Source organism: Peromyscus maniculatus, chromosome 7, assembly GCF_049852395.1.
Source record: "Peromyscus maniculatus bairdii isolate BWxNUB_F1_BW_parent chromosome 7, HU_Pman_BW_mat_3.1, whole genome shotgun sequence".
In the NCBI taxonomy this organism is placed as follows: domain Eukaryota; kingdom Metazoa; phylum Chordata; class Mammalia; order Rodentia; family Cricetidae; genus Peromyscus; species Peromyscus maniculatus.
Window position 1 is genome coordinate 103,186,651 of NC_134858.1, and position 21,175 is coordinate 103,207,825.

General features: G+C 42.8%; 1 protein-coding gene across 3 annotated transcripts in view; it reads right to left on the reverse strand.

Moving 5' to 3' along the window:
* Nek11 (NIMA related kinase 11) overlaps positions 1-21,175 on the reverse strand; it is a 237,712-nt gene that overhangs the window by 110,362 nt on the left and 106,175 nt on the right. For all 3 annotated transcript variants that reach the window (XM_076576970.1, XM_016002174.3, XM_076576971.1), the window contains 2 exons: positions 19,464-19,557; positions 13,292-13,406 (listed from right to left, as the gene is read on the reverse strand). In XM_076576970.1, coding sequence (XP_076433085.1) covers positions 13,292-13,406; positions 19,464-19,557 — 209 coding nt within the window. The remainder of the gene's footprint in view (positions 1-13,291; positions 13,407-19,463; positions 19,558-21,175) is intronic.

Sequence of the window (21,175 nt, forward strand, 5' to 3'; positions counted from 1 at the left end):
TGTCGGCTCCTGGCAGTACCAATCTACTTCAGAGAAAATATGGGCATTGAAAAAACTGCATATGGAGTCAACTTTCATTGTGGCCAAAATTAGCCACTGGACAACAAAGTATCCTCGAATTAACAGGACGAAATGGACAGACAGAACACGAAACAAAGGACTACTGATTCTTGCCAAAATAAGTGTGATTATAGCTTTATCAAAAGGCATCTTCTGAGGCCAGAACAATATGGCACCATCCCTGAAGTGGCCTTCGCAATCCGGAAAAGTTACAGTGCCCTTTTCTTCGAAGGCAGCTGAACAGGCAGTGGGCCGATGGCTTCTGTTGTGCAATGGAACAACATCTGAAAGCTCATGCCTCTCCATAGTAGACTGGCATTTAATAGAGGGATGTGGAGAAGAAGGGGATGCTGAGATGAAGCCATATATACACAGCCAAGAAGAATGGACAGCTGAATTCAAAAACCACCAACAATTTCCAGAATTTAAAATCCTGAATCATGACATGACACTAGTGGAATTCAGGTGTTTCTGGTACATGGACTGCTCTCACCCAATGTGAGGTTGAACTGCTGACCTTTTGTACATCCCACTTCACAAATGAGTCTGTCAGATACACTAAGCCTATAGGCTGAAGATGATACCCCAACACTGTGGAGAAACCTCAGGTGACTGTCCAGGCAGCTGGCTGTTTCTGTCAACTCACAATTTTTTTGGAAGTTGCTTGCATGCACTTGCTGTTTTTATTTTTGTTAGTTAATATTATTTCCTTCTTGGGTCTCTGAGGGAGTTGAAGATTAGTTAGTTATAGTTGGAGATTAGTTAGTTATAGTTGAAGATTAATTAGGATAAAAAGTGAATTAGATACATTGTGGACTTACCAAAATAGGATAGATAATGGAATTATTTTCTCTGATTTGTCAAATACAAATGGACTAGACATTGTTTAGGTATTTATTACTTGTATATATTGTATATAGTTATTGTACTTTTGTATATAGTTTTTCTTTTGTTAGTTATAACCTTTTGCTTTTTTTCTTTTTATTAAAATAGAAAAGGGGAAATATGGTGGTATTCTATTTGTACTGAAATGTGATTTTAATTGTATGTTAATAAATAAAGTTGTCCATGGGTCAGAGCTATTAGAGCCATAGAAAGAGCGTGGCAGTGGTGGCGCACGCCTTTAATCCCATAGATCTCTGTGTGTTCAGGGATACAGCCAGCATTGGAGACATAAGCCTTTAAGACCTGGAGGGCTGTACTTACAGGCAGTGACGAGGCAGTCATGTGTTTGGGTTTACAACCAGTGAGAAGGCAGAATAGAAAGACTATTTAAAGACATACACACAGGAAGTAGGTCTCTTTTGGGAAGCTAGGAAAACCGCAGGAGGAAGGGTAAGATTTTAGCTCTGAGCTCTGACCTCTCCGCTTTCTCTTTTACAATGGTTCTGTGTTTCTTATTTAATAAAATGGTTGGTACATCTACAGATACATGTAGCAGGAATCTTAAAAGTTCTTATTAATAAAATCAAACTTGAGGCCAGTTATTGGGGTGAATACTGGAAGATCAGAAAGACAGAACAAGCCACAGCTAACCTCACCTGGCCAACTTCTCAGCTGATCTTGTTTCCTCAGACTGGAGGCTTCTGAGTCCTCATCCAGAATGGGTCTCAGCTGAATTGCTGCTAGAAGCCTGAAAGCTTAACCAGGCCAAATGCTTAACCAGGCCAAATGCTTAACCAGCCAAATGCTTCTAGTTTCTGGTCCTCATGCCTTATATACCTTTCTGCTTTCTACCACCACTCCCTGGAATTAAAGGCTTGCTTTCCGGGATTAAAGGTGTGATGAGTCACCATGCCTGTCTGTATCCTTGAACACATGGATTTCTGCCTCTGGAATGCTAGGGTTAAAGGCGTGTGCTACCACTGCCTATCCTTTATGTTTAATATTGTGGCTGCTCTGTCTCTGACCCCAGATAAGTTTATTAGCATACACAATATTTGGGGGAATATAATACCACAGGTACAGTTGTATTCATTTTCTATGAGTATTAGTCACAAGTTCCCACAAATTCAGTGACTTATGAAATAATACAAAACTGTCACCTCACAGCTGTACAGACCATAAATCTGACACGGATCTCTGAGTGAGGAGGCTTCCTTGCTGGAAGTTCCGCATGAGAGCCCAATTCCTACTCATCTTCTTCTTCTGAGATGTTTCCTATGTTCCCCAACTTGTCACCTTTCCCTGTCTCTCCAAAAGCAGCAATGGGGGCTACGTCCTTCCATATCACCTGCCTGATCTTCCTCCTCTTTGCCTTCCTCTCCCATTAAAAAATTTAAAATTTATTTTTATTTTATGGGTATGCACATGGGTGCAGTACCTGCAGAGGCCAGAACAGGGTGTTGGATCTCCTAAAAGTGGAATTACAGAGGCTGTGAGTTACCATGTGGGTTCTGGGAATCGAACCCTGGTCCACTGGTAGAGCAGCCAGTGCCCTTAACCACTGAGCCATCTCTCCAGTTCTCCCTTTCCTATCCAAGGACCCTTGTGACTACACAGAGGCTGTTCAAATAACCAGCGCAATCTCCCATCTTGAACTTAGCTGATTCAGAACCTCAGTTCCAATGCGACACTGATTCACAGCCTTTGTCGTGTATCCTAAGACTTACAGACCCAAGGACGGGAGTGTGAACCTCTTTAGTCCCCACTCTGCCTGCCAGTATAGTGTTTTCAGCTGGTGAAAAGGAAGACTTAAGCTTAGATTATAAATATTTCCCTTACGAATATAACTTTGTCTACCAGAAGTTTTGGCAAAGCCCTTTATGGACACAAAATAGAAAAATCAAGGACTGAATGAAGAGATTTAAGGGCTTTCTTAAATGCTTCACATTTAGTGAAAAGTTTTGCTTTTCAGGCTTAATAAGACAATCTAAAAGACTAAAAAGCCATGGTGTTTTAGTTCGCAGGCTTGTGAGATCTAGTCACAGAAAGAAGATAGACCATTTTAATTCATAAGAAGAACAGGCTGGCCGGGCAGTGGAGGCACACGCCTTTAATCCCAGCACTCGGGAGGCAGAGCCAGGCGGATCTCTGTGAGTTCGAGGCCAGCCTGGACTACCAAGTGAGTTCCAGTAAAAGGCACAAAGCTACACAGAGAAACCCTGTCTCAAAAAACCAAAGAAGAAGAAGAAGAAGAAGAAGAAGAAGAAGAAGAAGAAGAAGAAGAAGAAGAAGAAGAAGAAGAAGAAGAAGAAGAAGAAGAACAACAACAACAACAACAACAACAACAACAACAACAGGCTGTACTATTGAAAAACAGGCCTTAGATGAACCGATCATGTACATGAGTCTTGTTAATTATACTGTAACTAGGTCTAACCATAATGCTGTAATACTTCTTCGGGCATACATGAAGACATGTCTATTTACCCCAGGTAGAGAGGGCAATGACAGACTAAGAAACAACTCCAGGCAGATCTGGGTTGGTGAACCAGTGAGTTTATGGGGTAACTTCAGGAGCGTGAGTGACTCTGATGGCATCATCACTGGAAGGCCCACCCAGTGTGAGTGACAACTTCTAAGCTGACATCACTGGGTTTCGTGCACAGCTGCCACACAGCTGCAGCTTCCGGGCCTATCAGTTGTTCTCTGCTCTTGTAGCCTTGGGGAGGGACCTCCAGTGGCTTATGAGTTTCATAAACCTCCTTAGCATAACCCTCCCCTCTAGGAGGGAATGTGCCAATCAGGAATAAACAGCTACATAACACATAGGGAAACTCCTCTCCCCCTGTTTTCTTATAAGAATATTATTTCTAGTAAGAATATTATAATATCAGACTATTAGCAATATAAAATAAACAGATAAATGTCTGAGTACAATATTCATTGCTAATTTGATAAAATTAAAATTCTGTTTCAACACTATATAATGAAATACATTTAGAGGCAATATTGTGTTTATACTCTGAAATGTCACGAGACCCAATTATTCAAACTCCTCACACAGACATGCACACAGACATAGCATCCTTGTCACAACTCTGGCCTCTGGCTTCTGTAGCCATGCAGCCCAGATTCCGAGAGCCCTTACGGTGAAGACTGACTGACCATCAGCTCTCCCTACCCCTGTACAGTGAGCTACCATTACAAGCTTTTTCCAGTCTTAGTCCATTTGTGCTGCTGTTACAACATGTCACTGACTGGGCAAATCTGAAAAGGACAGTCAGTTCTTCAGTGACAGATGCTACATTTTCAACACCCAGGCCTCTGGCTGCATCTAAAGCCTGCTCCTCAGGAGGGAACTTCACTTGAATCCTGGACAAAATCCCATGGGAGGGAGGCTAGGTAGGACCTGTAATTGTTATTTTGCTAAGTGGCCATGTTGTCTAATTGCCTTCTAAACATTTGTGTCCCGGTCCATAGACCCAGGCTGCTCTAAACATTGATCAGAGGAGCTTCCTTTTGCAGGGGGCAGCAGTCAGTGATGAGAGGCACAACTGGTCAAACACATCTTTCTGACCACTCCTATCCCAAGGCTCAGGGAACATCATGGAAGGGAAACAGACACCTGATAGGGGGGAGCTATGGCATGTAAACTACTGGACATGACATGACTGTCACACACATGAACCCACAGCAGCCATGGTTGCTTGCACAAGACCAAGCCAGTGAAAATTCTGTCATAGAAGAGGGAGGTGCTCTTCAGACCCGCCCCCCATCCTTCACTGAGGAGTAACTGACAGTTGATAGCAGTCTTTATAAATGTGTGGCCACAGATACGTTCCACATGCTCTAGTGGATGGCCTCATAGTCATACAGATATTGAGAGTACTAATTGGGACTTTGGGGATGAGGGACATGAAGGGGAATGAGAATAGGTATGATCCTATTTCATTGTATACATGTATCAAGCACAAGAATAAAGAAGACCAGCCAGATGGTGGTGGTGCATGCCTTTAATCCCAGTACTTGGGAGGCAGAGCCAGGTGGACCTCCATAAGTCAAGGCCAGCCTGGTCTACAGAGCAAGATACAGGACAGGCACCAAAACTACACAGGGAAACCTTGACTTTAAAAAACAAACAAACAAAAGAATTAAGAAAAATTAATACAAGTTTTAAATTAACATATAGCAAAATTTACATCCTTAAGAAGCAATTTTCAAAAGGTCTGTCAATCATAATATCCCAGCTTTAGAACTCGGGTGAGAGCATGACTCAGGTACAGACTCATAGTACTCCAGAGCAGCATACAGTAAGTCCTAAGGAGAACAAAATCATTGAGAACATTTAAGGAGTCCAGTGGTAGGTATCAGGAGAGGCTAAAGCAAGAGGATGTCTGAGCCAGGGCTTAACGGATGGTTTGGATTCCAACAGGCAGCCAGGAGGCAGTAAGTGACATCTAGCCACTCTGGCTGGCTGGGTAAAAACTGAGCCAGGTCCTCAAAGTGAGTGCCACTTAGTGCACTCCATCTCATTTAATACTCAGTGGCATCACTAATTCCACTGCAATGATTTATAAAAACTATAATCAAAGTAGCTGTCTTATCCAAAATCAGAGTGCCAGCACAGAGGAAGTCACGACTCAAACACAAGTCTAAATTGGTCCCGTGACAACTTAGGACCTGTTGAGCATCATAATATATTCTCCAGGTAGTAACTACTTAAACCCAGAGTACAGCTGTAGACTATGAATGTTTGGGGAGTAAATGCACCTGCTGAAGGAGAACTCTGTGGTCTGTCCAGACCACTGTAATGCACGTTATATAAGACTTTACCATCTAACCTCAAGCTGCAATGGCTATCATTTAATTTTCTGCTTAACTGGTTCATTCCAAACTTGAACCATGATGGGCCAGGCAAGGTAATGAAAGACCATATCCCTTCAGGCTTATACCCCCCAAGCCCCAGGAGAATAAGAAACTAAAAAGAAAACTAGTTCCCAGGGCAACCTGACTCAGCCATTATTCAATCACCCCTGCAACAATGTAATAATGTAAAAAGATTTCGGTTAAGAGATGTGCTCAACTGTGACTGGGATAGTTGCAAGTGTTCCAGGAAGGACCACTATGACCTTTGTGTAAACTCCACTCCCGCCCTGATACCCTCCTTGAGGTTTCAGGAAGAATGTACATGCAGACGTGACTGTACCCACTCTGTGATCAGACCATGATCTTGTGAAAGGAAATTGTATGGGAATTGTAATCTTATGGCTTTTGTGGGTTTTTCCTTTAAAAGCACCCATGTGGCTACAGTAAGATGCGGCTCTTGCTCTTTGGAGCAGAGTTTGCCCGACTGTACAGCCGCATTAATAAACACCTCTTGCTGTTGCATCAACTGGACTGGAGTCTGGGTTCTTGGGGCACCCACTAGAGACCCTAAACTTTGGGGTCTAACAGTAATTAAGTGTGCTCTCTTCTCTAGCAGTGTGGCCTTTAGTTTAATGACTGTGTTTTATCTTTATTTTGCTAGAGGAGGATCACAACCTTCTCAGATGAGAAACTTACCTTCAGAGTGCCACTTTGCTATGAATGCTAATATCCTGGGGCTCAACTGCCCTACTTCTGTGACTCTTTCTCAGGAGAGTACAGCAAAGTGGCTGGCCAGGGCAGTCTCAAGTCTATACCCACTTCAATTTTTCAAATTGGATATAATTTTTAAATTTTAGTTAGAGACTGATCATGCAGAAGAAACATTCTAAATTATTAAATTTGCTTCAGGGTGGAGAATACATATTATTGTTAAATTCAATATTATATTCATTCTAATTATCCTCTAGAATGCAGAAAATTAGTGAATGACTGCAGGGGCCTTTATTCCTGGGAATCAATTATTACAGGAGGAAGAAACACTATAACAAAGCACACACAAAACTCAATGAAATAGGTGACAAATATTAATAAAACTACCATTAATGTCCCTAAACCATGCTTGAAGAGAGCGAAGTTTTAGAATAATGAGGAAAATCTAGGCATGCCTAAGTGACCCCAGTGCTCGGCATTCCTTTCTGAGCCAGCATCTCACTGGCTTCTCCGCCATGAACTGGGTCTGCGCTGCGGGCTGCAGAAATAGGAAGTAGGAATTCGGCTGGCTGTGACAAAGGTACACCTGGAAGAAGCCAAGAGCCTTTCCAGAGGAGAAAGCCAAGGCTTAAGGGGTCTTGGTGATAATGGCTTTTGAATATTAGCCATTTCTTGCTAAGAATTTCTCGTGTGCTATTGTAGCTTTTCCATTCCTAGAACAGTGTGTTGATCATTCATTGGGCACAATTTCTCCTATACAATTAAAGTATTTGTATAAATTTCTCCAACTGTGCTAACAACAGACAGAGTCAAGACCCCTAATTTCAGGCCTTTCTGTAATTATCATCATTAACCTCATCTGGCCAGGACCTTCTCCGGATGGAAGTATCTTATCTGAGATACTCCCCAGACTCAAGAAGCAGAGGCAAGCTGGTGGTGGTAGTGCCTCCAGCACTTGGGAGGCAGAGGCAGGTGGATCTCTGTGAGTTCGAGGCCACCCTGGGCTACAGAGTGAGTTCCAGGAAAGGCTCCAAAGCTACACAGAGAAACCCTGTCTCAAAAGACCAGAAAACAAACAAACAAACAAACAAAAGGGGCGGAGCCCACCTCCATTAACCATTAATTAAGAAAATGGCCTACAGACTTGCATACAGCCCAATCTTATGGAGTAATTTCTTAATTGTGATCCCCTCCCTTCAGGTGACTTTAGCTTGTATCAAATTGACATAAAACTATCCATCACCCCTGGGCTGCTTTAGTGGGTACTAGATCCTTTTACATCTGCCTACAGGGCTGACTCTCACTCCAACTCAAACCCTTCTACAGCGAGAATGAAGCTAGGGCATCAAAGGACCTCTACCTTCTCTCTAAATAGATGTTTCTCCTCCAAAGACCCCCAACTCTGCTGACACTAAAATTAATATGATGACTTCTCATTTCCTTTATTTCTCTATGTATCCCAATAGGTTTTTTTTCTATTAGTTAATCTTACTGAAGTCTATTTTATCAGTAACAAAGTGCACTCATTTCAAGTATAGAGTTGGGTGAGTTTTGAAAAATACTCAGTCCTAGCTAGAATATATTTCTATTACCATAAAGGTTTCTTCGGTGTCCTTTCAAGGCCATTTTCCATCTCCACCACCAGGACTCCAGGCATCCAGTAGCTCAGTACTGTCATCAGTGACATCTGCTGGTTCTAGACCTCCATGAGAAATGGAGCACACCAATGAAACTCTGCTGCCATACCTGTCTAATACAGAGCTGAGCGGCCATGGGGGAAATGTTCATGCTGTAAGCAGTTTTCCGGGAGCTCCCTTGGTAGTCCACCATATTCTCCTTTGTCTTAGCAATACGTTGAGGGAACTGCTCACTAAGCCCTGCATGTGAGCTTTCTCAAAGGAATGCTGCCACCTGCCTACCAGCATCTGTCAGCTCTTTCCCACAACACAACTGACAACAGGCTCTTCTTCTGTAATCTACATAGATTTCTCTGTCTTAATTAAGGGGAAAAGAATCAAATTTCCTTTTTCTTTGGACACCACAGGGGCCAACCTGGTCTTCACAGGTGTCATGGATTGAAATTATCATTTTGTATTGCTCAAAACTGAAACCTTTTCGTTTGGAGAGTTGTTTCTTTGGGGTTGACCGCTGGATGCTACAATGAGCTGCAATGACCCTGAACAAACTCTATGAAGTGGCCCTTACTCCACTGGCTTCTACAACCCCACACCTTCCTACACCTCAGTAAATCTCTACAATAGACTATTCTTGCCCATGTAGCCACATGTCCTGTCATTCTTCACAAATTTAATGTTCTTTGGAGTTCAGTCTTGTGAAGGTCCCCATGAACATCTAAAATTCATTTTAAAAAAACATTTTCAAAATGCATGGCAGGGAAGGTATGGTAACAGGAACCACACACACACACACACACACACACACACACACACACACACACACACACACACACACATTGTGTGTGCAGTCAGGAAGCACAGAGTGGATTGAAGTGGAACTGGTCTATAAAAACCCACAACCTGCCTGTCTCCAGTAACCCATTTTCTCCAGCAAGATTCTACCTCCTACAGGGTCCAGCTACCAGCTGGAGACCAAGTATCTGAACACATGAGCCTATGGGAATATTTGACATTCAAACCAAAGCAGAGGCCTTTCTCCCCTCTTACTCTCAGAAGAGGAAGGGCATGAGGATTTCCTACAGAAGGTAGAGCACCATGTTGGGATCTGCTGAAGGAGTGACTGGAAAGGAAATAAACAGGTTAGTTTGCAGATGGGCAGCCTCCATATCTCAAAAGATTGCCTGGGTGAGCCCAGGCGCATGAGTCAGGCTATTCCAATTTTCAAAAAACACTGCTCTGAAATTCAGCTGCTAGTTGCAGAAAAACAAGGCTAGTATGCAGAGAAGAGTCTGGCAGAAATTAAGAGGCACATTAGCATGGCTTTTTGTGTTATACAGGTCATGTTTAGGCAGCCATGTTGAGACATCATGGGTGTACATTTCTAGAAGGTGTGCAAGGGAGAAAGCTCATGGAGCTGAGGCCTCAACCATAGACAAAAAATATAGGCAACTAAGAAATGCTGAGAGTGAGAAGTAGTGTTCTCCAGGGTAGAGCACACCAACTGCTTATCCAATATCAAATGGTCAGCTCTGAAAACATATAAATAACATACAGACTGAGCAGGTTGTAATGGTGTATTTAAAAACACACACACACACATGCAGACACACACACACTCCACCACCACCAACAACAACAATTAAAAAGAGACCATGAATTTGAAAGAGAACAAGGAGGTGAAGAGTGTATATGAGGATTTGGAGGAAAGAGAGGGAAGAGGGAAATGTAATTAAAATCTAAAAAAAAATTAAAAATTAATGTGCAAGAAGTCATCAGTACCACAACTAAGGAATTAAATAGGGATAAACTCCTTAGCATTCCAGCTGTGTTGTCTCATTTGATTATAATGGTAATCCATGACTAGCTAGATTAAATCAGCTCTATCCAAATAAATGCATATCAAATGTAACTAATATTTTATCCTGTCTTCCTTTCTACAGCTAACACTGCACTTCCCAGGGGAATTTTTGTGTTCATTATCAAAAACTGATTAAATAATTGGGGTAGGAGCTTTAAAAATGACTGCATGATTTTATATGTACATGCTAGACAAATAAATAATGGTTCCTCTAGGTGTCAAATTAAAAACAAACAAACAAACAAAAAACCCAAGAACCCTGAGTAAAATAATTAACCACTTCAGGGTTAATCAACAAATTATTCTATTTCAAAATTTCACAATTACCTAATATGCCCACCAATCATCTTAACCTCAGTCACTTACCACTCTAATAGGGGGTCAACCCCAATGTTACATACTTCTAAGTTTTTGTTTTTAATGTAATGTTTGTGAGAAAGTATTATTTATACAAATATGAATTTATAGAAAAATAAGGAAAATGTTCAAAGTATTTTATAAGGCATCTGGCCCATGTAAGCTAGTGTGTGTTTGCTCTGTGTTGAATTTTATAGTTAACAATGGAGACTAAGCTTGGAGGAGGTGGTTCGGGAGTGGGGCTGACCAGTTGCAGTTGGGCTGACAAATCAGTACATTGTCTACCACAGTGAAACAAACCAAACCAGAGGCCTCCCCTCTCCATGGCAGAATCTCTGTGCTCAGAGCTTGCTTAGGGCTCATTCGGCTTCTATGGCCTTAGCACAGGGACCATAGCAGACTCTGCCTTATGAAAGTCTCATTCACTCTCCACACTTGACTGTTTCTTACATGTGTATTGCAGCCTGAGAAAGACTGAAGAGATGCTGCTATGGAAGGAAGTTCCTGATCCTTGAGAAAGCCTTCATGTGCTGTGGAATGTTCTGTATGGCAAATGTGTTCCTCTGATTGGTCAATAAATAAAACACTGATTGGCCAGTGGCTAGGCAGAAGTATAGGCGGGACTAACAGAGTGGAGAAAAGAAAGAACAGGAAGGCAGAAGGAGTCACTGCCAGCAGGACAAGCAGCATGTGAAGATGCTGGTAAGCCACAAGCCATGTGGCAAGATATAGATTGGTGAAAATGGATTTATTTAAGCTATAAGAACAGTTAGCAAGAAGCCTGCCACGGCCATACAGTTTGTAAGCACTATAAGTCTCTGTGTTTACTTGGTTGGGTCTGAGCAGCTGTGGGACTGGTGGGTGACAAAGATTTGTCCTGACTGTGGGCCAGGCAGGAAAACTCTAGCTACATTCATGTCTTTGGTTTCTCTTCTCAGAAACACATTTAAAGATGCTGTTTCCTCTTTACAATCAGAACAGACTCTGACTACTCTATCTCAGATGACACTTTATTATTCTATCCTGGGCCCCTATTCATAGCAATGACTCTGCCATCCAGCATTACCCCATCTACATCAGCGGCTACACAAGATCTAACTTTCTCAGCTTCCTACTCATGGAAAGAAAAACCCTTGGAACACTTGATTCCCTCTACTTTTCTCAAATGGAAACAAAGAATACAATAGAAAAATATCACAAATCCACCTGACATCAACATTTCCTTGTCATCATGACTACTGTACAATGGCCTCCACAGCATCACTTTGAACTCAGCAATTGGTAGCTTAAAGAGCTTTAGGTGCTAGTCTCCATAGAGCTGAAGGAGGTGACCCATACTCTACTAGTTCCGGAGACGTCAAGTGCAAATTTGGGCTGAGATGAAGACACAACCCAAGTTTCACTTCTTTACTGTTTAATTAGTGAAAAGAGATTTCATGTAGCACCTCCAGTTTCCCTGCCGCCAAAGAGTTTACAACATTGTAACCCAGGCATTGGGGACATACCTTGTCATTGTGTGCCAGGAGGAGAAGCCTGGCAGACACAGCTACAGGGAAAGCGAGTGACAGAGTGACTCAGCTGCTGTGCTTGGAGCTGTCCCCTATTCTCTCAGAAGCCACCACTCCAGGCAGGCACCCACAGCTGACTAGGTCGGACTTCTGGGCATCTTCCACTGCGCAGCCCCTCTTCCTACGTGCATAAGATTTGGATTGCAGCCCATTGGTTCTGCCCCACTGTCCTAGCTTTTTCCTTTCATGCAAGTATTTTTAAAAAAAAAAGGTATGCATTTTAGTCTTGGCTTGTCATTTGTTTCTTAAGGGTCTAAACTAGTGTATCATATATTCACTTCTTCGTCTACTCACTAATTAATACACTCATTCATTCAAGAAGTACTGAGTATAATATAATATATCCCTGGTGTGTTATCCTAGCCAAGAGGGATACTGTGACCAAGACCAAGGAGACTCTTGCATTCAAAGGATCCTCAAAGTGTTGTAACTGCAACTGCTTCTTTTTCTTTTTAATTACAAACTGTTTGGTTTATGGCTAAGGCTTATTGCTAGCTAGCTATTACACCTTAAATTTATTCATTTCTATGTTCCCACATGGCTGTGGTATTACTGGTCTGCTGGCTCTTGCTACTCCTTGGGCAGCTGGATCACGTCTACCCTGACTCCACCCTCTTCTCCCTGTAACTCTCTGGGATTTCCCATGTGGCTCTTACCCTGCCTTACCATAGGCCAAAACAATTTCCTTAATAACCAATAGTAGCAACACATATTCAACAAAAAGCCTCACCTTCCTTATTGATTAGACAGAAAAGGGGAAGTGCTGTGGGATGGCCTTTCTGTAACTGCTTCTTTTTTCAGCTCTTACTGTGCTAGGCAAGAAGCTAAGAGAACATCCATACACAATCTTATTTTCTCTTGATAATAGTCATGAAAGGAGGGATCATTATTCCTGTTCTATGGATAAGATAAGAAAGACCCAGAAAGACCAGGTAGCCAGGGCCTTCCTCTCTAGATGGCATGCAGCACCCCCAGCAGGGTAACAGCTCCGAACACTCTTACTTTCAGGCAAGTCTTGCACATCTGAATAGTGGATCTTGCAAAGTTGGTTCACGCCTTCAATTTAAATGTGCCAGAGGAGCAGGGGAGTCATTCATGAAAGAAGGGAGTAGAACTTTGGGGAATTGTTAATCAGGTTAATGACAGCATTGTTTAACCCAGTCAGAAGAAGTCTCTCACCTGAAGTGAGTTTCTGACTCATCTTCACTATTGCCATGAAGACAGAGAGGACAGAAGGCCCTGAGCATCACAGCCCAACTCTGAACAGCAATGGCAGATAGTCACATACGCCCAGGACTTCTCTCAGAGACCAGATAAGCACCCTGCTGACAGATGACACAAACACATACCATAATGTCCAAGGCCAACTATGGTGTCATCCAAACTTGGTTCAACTTCATCGAGGTCCAGGGAAGGAAGAGAATGAGGCTCAGGCAGGTTCTCTGAAGTCCGTTCATCTAATTCCTTGTGGAAGAGAATTAACAAATCATGAGAAGTGGACAGAAGGAAATGGCCTTGCCACAAATGAGGCAACATTCTTCTCCCTTAAGCCTGATTGCATTTTCAAACTTTGGGTTGGTAACTTGGCATAAGAGAAACGGTCCTGAACAAGACAGCAACCTTGGGCAAAGCATTTAGCCTCTGTAGAAATCAACTTCTAGGCCATAGCTAGGCGAGCCAAACAATATACCCAGGGAGCCAAGTCAGAGGCTCAGGCAAGTATAGGCTCCAACAGCAGCTAGAAGCAAGTATCTCTCTCCAATGTGCACCCACTGTATCCCACCTAACTTATCCATATCCCATCCATTCTCAGTTTCATTTCAAAACTAGAAGAGTTGCTTGATGACTTCCAGGTCTCATCTGGATTTACAAGTCCTGAGAGTCTAAGAATTTCAATTTCCTAAAAGACAAATATCTAAGAAATGATGAAGGGATTCACGCTTCGAAAACATGAAAGGTGAGGTTGGACATGTGTGCTAGCTGGTAGAATGTTTCCCTGGAATAAAAGAAGTCCTATGCTTAATTCCCAGCACCACATAAACCAGGAGGGGTGACACATGCCTAAAGTTCTAGCTAGAGAAGCTGTCTAGCTACTGCATTATCACCATGAAGAGACAGCATGACTAAGGCAACTCTTATTTTTTAAAAAAATTAATTAGGGGCTTGCTTACAGTTTTAGAGGGTTAGCCCATGGTTATCATGGCAGGAAGTAGACAGACAAGACACTGGAGCAGTAACAGAGCTTTACATCTTGATTTGCAGGCAGCAGGCAGGTAGAGAGACAGAGACAGAGACAGAGAGACAGAGAGAATGGGCCTGGCATGGGCTTTTGAAACCTCAAAGTCCACTCCCAGCGACACAGTTCCTTCAATAAGGTCACGACTACTCCAGCAAGGCCACATCTCCTAATCCTTCTAATCTTTCTCAAACTGTTCCACTCTCTGATGACGAAAGATTCAAATATATGAGCCAGGGGTGGGGGCAGCACTCTCCTTCAAACCACACAGAGGTGGAGGCAGGAGCATTAAGTCACACTGGACTAAACAGTGAGTTTGAAGTGGGCCTGTGAAACATGAGATGCTACTTCAACAAACAAAAGTAACTAAATAATGAAAATAAAAGGTAAAGTGCCCAAATATATTAATGGGAAGGTCATTTTATTTATTTATTTTTTACATGTGTGTGTTTGCAAACTAAATCTAATACTGAATTGTCTTATTTCCTCTGATAAGCAGCTTTCATGGTGGTAACTATTCCAAGAAGGCCTTTTGTTAAGAAAGAAATTAAAGCCGGGTGGTGGTGGCACATGCCTTTAATCCCAGCACTTGGGAGGCAGAGGCAGGCAGATCTCAGTGAATTGAAGGCCAACCTGGTCTACAGAGTGAGTTCCAGAACAGGCTCCACAGCTACACAGAGAAACCCTGTCTTGAAAAACCAAAAATATTTTTTTAAAAAGAAAGAAATTAAAGGGAAAGTCTAAAATAGTATTAAATGAGAAAGTCACATGAAGCCATGCCCCACCACCGCAAGGCATTTGTGAGAATGCACTCAGGAAGTATTGCTAAGGAGTCTTTCTGTACTGTGATAAGTGTTTAAGGAGGTCCAGCTGGATCAGACTGCACAGGTTCACTGATGGTACCTGGAGAACCCAGAGAACAAGGAGACTGCAGGAGACCATTGCTGCATGTGCTTCAGAAGGCATTGGAAAAGGAGCTCTCGGACTCTCAAATGACTGTGACTCATTGAGGTTCTCTTCGAAGAGGACAGGGCTGCTGTAGCTGCCTCTCTTAGAAAGAGAAGCACTGGTCTGATCTTTATCCCTGTTCCCAGCACACACTGGAGTCCTGGTCTGCTGGGTACTTTTCACAGCAGCCCAGCACCAGCACAGCTGGACATGCCACAGGAAAAAGGACAGCCTGGGTTTGCCTTCTGTATTGTATTGGTTGGTTGGTTTTTTAAAGCTACCATCCTCTTAAGAAATGGAGTCAAACATGATTCCACACTCAACTGTGCTTCAAGATTTCAAAACCCAAATTCAGCCAAGCAGAGAATGCCTGCCAAAATAAATACATTGTCAATTAAAGTCTAAGAACGAATCAAGCCACTCTCCTAAATGCCTCAAGGAATTTTCATAACATATGACAAACTGGCTCCATTCACTCTCAAAACTCTCCCTTCTACAACTGCTTCTGAAATACATGAAGGGAGTTCTGGAGACAAGGCTCAGTTGTCTAAGTGCTTGCATGAGGACCTGAATTCAGATCCCTAGCATCTGTATTTAAAAAAAAAAAAAAAAAAAAAAAAAAAAGCAGATGTTAATCCCAGAGCTGAAGAGGTAGAGACAGCAAGTTCCCCCAGGGCTTGCTGGCCAGCCGGCATAGCATGGTTAATGAGCTCTAGATTGAGTGAAAGACATTATTATCTCACAAAATAAGGTAGAGAGGAATAGAGAGGGAGCCCAGTATCCACCTCTGTTCTTCACATACATTCACACACATGAACGTCCAACCAACACACTTTCCACAATGAAGCACAGGAGAGTTTGTTCCAGCCTGGCAAGAGAGAAAGAAGAAGGATTTGCGAGCAGAGCTTCAATGAGATTAGGAAGAAATGAAGCCATCAACATGGGGAGAAGAGGGGGCAAGGAAATACAAAGACAGGTGCATTTTCCCTTATCGAATTTTCCTTCAATCTCCTGCATCTGATTAATCCACTTTCTGTCATATTTTATTTTATCTTTTTTAGCTCAACAATGCCTTTCCCTGGGATGATGAAAACCCGTCAGGCCTCTGCAAAGTGTTTAGCTTCTTCCTTTGTTCCGTGAATATCATTAAGCCTGTCTCCCTCTTGTGCCTGTGAGTATGATTAAACCTGCCTGGCTGCCCCTCTCCCTCCTCCTCCTCCTCCTGGGGTGAACAAGAAAGCCTTCCCCTCGGGTCACACCTCCTTTGCTTCCATTCCCATTAAATGATTTTTTTCTTCTAAAGAGATAAGAGATCTGTTCATTGGTGTCATTTTAAGCTCTTCCTTCATCTAGAGGGGGATGGTCATGTTCAGGAGCCCCCCTTTCTACCCCTAGTTAATGGGTTGTAATTCTTGGTCAGCAACATCAGAAACAAAGGGGAGCTTATTAGAAATTTGACAGCCCAGGCCCTGCCCCAGACCAACAGAATCAGAATTTAAGTCACAGAATTTAGATAAGCCACAGAATTTAAGTCACAGAATTTAGAAGAGAGCCAGCTGGTTGTGGACCTGAGAGGTCAGAAGGTTTTCCTGAAGACAAAGTGGCCTCTGAAAGAGAGAAGGGCGCTAACAATGGATCACCTATTGTTCTTATGTGGCCATGCTAACAATGCTCCTGTCCACATACAAACTTAGGAAACACTTCTGAAAAGTTCAGGACCGGAGACAGTGGGTACTAAACCTCGGAAAACTCAAAGAATGAACCAAAATCTTTAGCTAGGACAGGATTGTACACACACACACACACACACACACACACACACACACACACACACACACTACTTGCTGAGAGGAAGGAAAGCATAATGGTCAATCTTATTTCTGAACTCTCAAGAGCTGAACTGGAGAAGAAGACCTACTCTGAATGTGGGCAGCATTAGCCCGCAGGCTGGGGTCCTAGGCTGAAAGGAAGGAGGGAGCCAGCGGGGTAATGGCATCCATCTCTTCCTGCTTCCTGAGTGCAGACACAACGTCCTTGCCATCACAACTTTCCGGCCACACTGGACTGTCCTTTCAAAGTATGAGTTCCCCAAACTCCCCCCAAAGCAATCCCCTTCCTTCAACCGCTTTTGTCAGGTACTTTGTCCCAGCATCGAGATACAAAAAATACATAATACAAAAATCTTTCTTAATCTGAGCTGGGCCAAAATAAAGACAGTTTCTCTGGCCCCATGTTCTGTGTGATAACATACAGATAACAAAATCCCTTCAGGCTCTGCCTGGCATGTAGTCTTGAGGTTATCTTTATTACCCTAATACCCCAATTTGCAGAGGTTCCCAAAAGGCTTTGGCTTTCACAGTTGTTCAACAACTCCATGTGTCATACAGCATGCTCGCTCGCTCGCTCACACTACTGGTAATAATTACATCAGACACAAGGATCAAAGAAGAAAAGTAAAGAGGTAACATAGATGATCAGTTACGAATACATAAGGCCTTACTTTTTATTTGCCATATGATAACTTCAAAACAAAAGCAGAGCTTGGTGTGGCTTTACAGGCCTGTAATCTCAGCATTTGAGAGGCTGAGGCAGGAGGCTCGAGAGTTTAAGGCCAGTCTGGGTCACATAGTAAGACCCTGTCTAGAAGGAAGGAAAGAAGGAAGGGAGAGAGGAAAGAAGGAAGGGAGGGAGGAGGGAGGTCGTTCACTTAGGCTTCATAATACAAAAAAAAGACCATATCCAGTTCTCAAGCTCTAGTCCTAGCAAAGAAATCTCTCTGATCTCAAGGGTTCCTGGCATTCCATAAATAAACACCCCAGTTTATTTTGGTGATTGAACAAACAGTTAACACACATTCACAAACACAGAACCTTCATAATCCTGTCAGCTTCCTTGTCTAGATCTTTGGGAATGCTTGGTTTTCAGTCCTGAATGGCAGGGACAAAGCATAGGCAGGGACAGAGACCTACTGTCATTGGCCACCTTCACAGTGCCTACGAGTGTCTGGGTGCTGAAGCAAGGCACCCAGTTTCCCTGAGGGCATGGGTTCTTCCCTACTGGTGGCATGAAGACTTTTTTATTTGTTGAGACCTGATCCTGTTGCTGACCCCATGTCCTTTCAGGCAGCAATTCTCTACTTGTCAGTGTCCATGAGCAGGAAAGACCTCTCTCATAGTTTCCCAAGTCTCTGAGACCAAGGAGCAGATGCCACAAATGGCTTCACTAAATGGGGTTACCAGAAAGGTGGAACACAGGGTAGGGTTGAGTACTCATCACCAGCACTCATAACTGGTGACCAGTTCACTAAGCAGAACCCTTAAGAGACCCATAAGGGTCATAGAGAAGACGAGATCTACTGTGGAATCCAACTTTGGATTATCTGATCTTCTAAGCACTTGAGGAAGATAGATGAGCCTTGTCTTGCTCAAAGAGGGACAGAAAACTAGTGTTCTTAGGCCTTGCTCTTCTAAGAGAAAGATTTGCTCAGGCTTCCGCTTGGCCCAGGATTTGGAAGCATGTAGTGACTAAGCTAAGTCACAGAATTAGCAACACTGAGGTTCAGGGCATTGTTCGACAGTCTCAAGGCTTGGTTCTCTCTGTTCAAGGAAAGGATCTCAGATGCAGAGATCTCCTCTGGATGAACATTGTAAACATTTTCTACCCCAATGTACTTTTATTAGAAGAGCTATGAGGTTGATGTAGATGTCAACTGCCCCAAATGACCCCTCACATAGACTACCTTTGTATCAGATCCTACTACCAAGGCCCAAGAGATATTCTCAACCATGGATGAAAATAGTATTTGCCACTCAGAGATTTCAAATACAGAAGAACAGGAGGAGGGGTCCTGCAACTCTATTTATTCATTATATCTGTAGTAGTTCTTCAGTTTGAGTGACGTTATTATCACAGTGCATGATGATATGGTAGGAGACAGAAAATAAAAGTTTAAAAAATAAAAAGACAAAAGGGGATTGGCAGACTAGAGTGGCAAAGCACAATGGATAGAAGTGGAAATCAGATATGTGTCTATTTAATTAATCTGTTAATTAATCATCTTAACCATAATCTCTGCATTCGGTGACCATTCAGTTATCTTGTAAACAGTAGCCACTCCATATGTGATGACTGAATCAACTGGTCCACTTCCAGATGTGAGCTGCTTTGAATCAGGGTTGCCATCAGCTGTTGGCTCCCTTGTAGAACCCTGCCTGGAGTTGGGCCAAGCTGCTCTGGGCGTTTCATTTTCTACTCTTTTCCTACACACTTAGCCTGATGAATCTGAGGGACCCAAAGCAAGGAAACACTCCATGTAAACATGAAACAGGGGTGCTTACATGGGGCACATTGACGCTCGGATGTTCAAAATTCTGGGATCTCGATTCCTGCATCCATTTGTTATTTTCTTTATATTTTTCTTCCACAATCTTTCTGTAAATTTAATGTGAATGTATAAAAATCAGTACAAATTGCTTAGTTCATATCTATAGTATACAAATAAACACATTCCCTGTTTTAACGGCAGACCAGGTTATCAGGAAGCCAGGCCATCATGTCTGTCCCTCATGGGGCAGACCCTCAAATGATTGTCTTTGTAAATTTAAGTGATCTTCTTTCAAAGTACACACAAGGAAACTATGGCTCCTCAGTCAACTCTGGAACTCCTGGGATATCATGAGAAGATAACACTCACCCCTGAGCATCCTGACTGTGAAGATGCGACTACCCCAATGTTGATGAGCAAGCCCATGAACAAGAACAATGGACATGTCAGGGAATATGTGAGCACTGCGGTGGAGGGAAGTGGTAACAAGGGCACTTTATCACAGCAGTGGGAAAAGTAACCAATACAGAGTCAAATACTAAGCTGTCTGTTCAGCTTCTGGATGGGATGGGTCCAAGTGTCAGCAGCAATGAGGTTTCATTTGGAGCCTGAGCACATTTTCGTCACTGGTAACCTCCCTACCTTTCCATGTTTGCTTCACACAGGACTGAAAACCTGATGTAAATAGCCCCTGACATCCACTCTATGGCTCAGTGATCATGTCTGGGGGAACAGGTGAGTGAATAAACAAGTCATCATATGTGCTTTGGTTCCAGCCTTTGCCTTCCTCCTGTGAGGTCTTTGACAGCACTGTTAGGCAGAGCAGGGCACGGGGCAGCCCAAGGAAAGGCAGCTCACGCCAGCTTCCTGGCTTTCTCATCAGCTGCCTGCGGCTTCCTCAGCCACATCCTTTCTCTCAGAGTCATTTTCTGCACTTCAGACAGGACTTGCAGAGTCTGCAGGTGAATCTTTCTCTGCCTATAAGTAATAAACATTCCCCAACATGCAACTCATACCAAACATGCTCAGAAAAAAAAATTAAACAAATATTTTACAGAAGTATCATTGCTCTATGGAGAGAGCAACAGCGTCTCGAGGCAGGCCAGGAAAATCTAATAAACTCCGAGTGGGTAATGAGCCAACAAGGACTGGAGTTAATCAGCGTTATTTTTCAAATTAGATTTCTGCTTAAAAGCAAATTGTGTACTTTCCAAATTTCTGCTCATTTCATTGCCTGTGGCTGGTTTTTATAATGTAAGACAAATTGGGATCTTGGCTATCAGAGAGTAAATAGGCCACCAGAGTAACTCATCTACGTGTATTATTAGGTCACGGTCTTTGAAAATTGGTGAATTCTACCTCCACCACCCATTCTTTCTGTAGCTAAGGACCAGAAAGTGAATCCAGGTTTCCTCCTTTGTAAAGAGTGGGCTACGGTGAGTATCACATGAGATAATATATGCACAGTGTCCAACGGTGGTATTCTAACAACTGTATTTTCTTGAACGGCTTATATTCTGGGCTAACTCTAATGGGTATTTTATGGTAGTATGGTCCAGTGGGTAATGGTGAAGGTTAGTAACACTTGCTGGGCTCAAAGCCTAGCTCCCAGGTTACACTCTGCATGTCTTTGGGAGGTGATGGAGTCTCTGTGTAACTATAAAAGAGAACAGTAGCACCTACTTCATAGGGGGATCCTTCATTTATTGAAGAATCTCTTTGTTC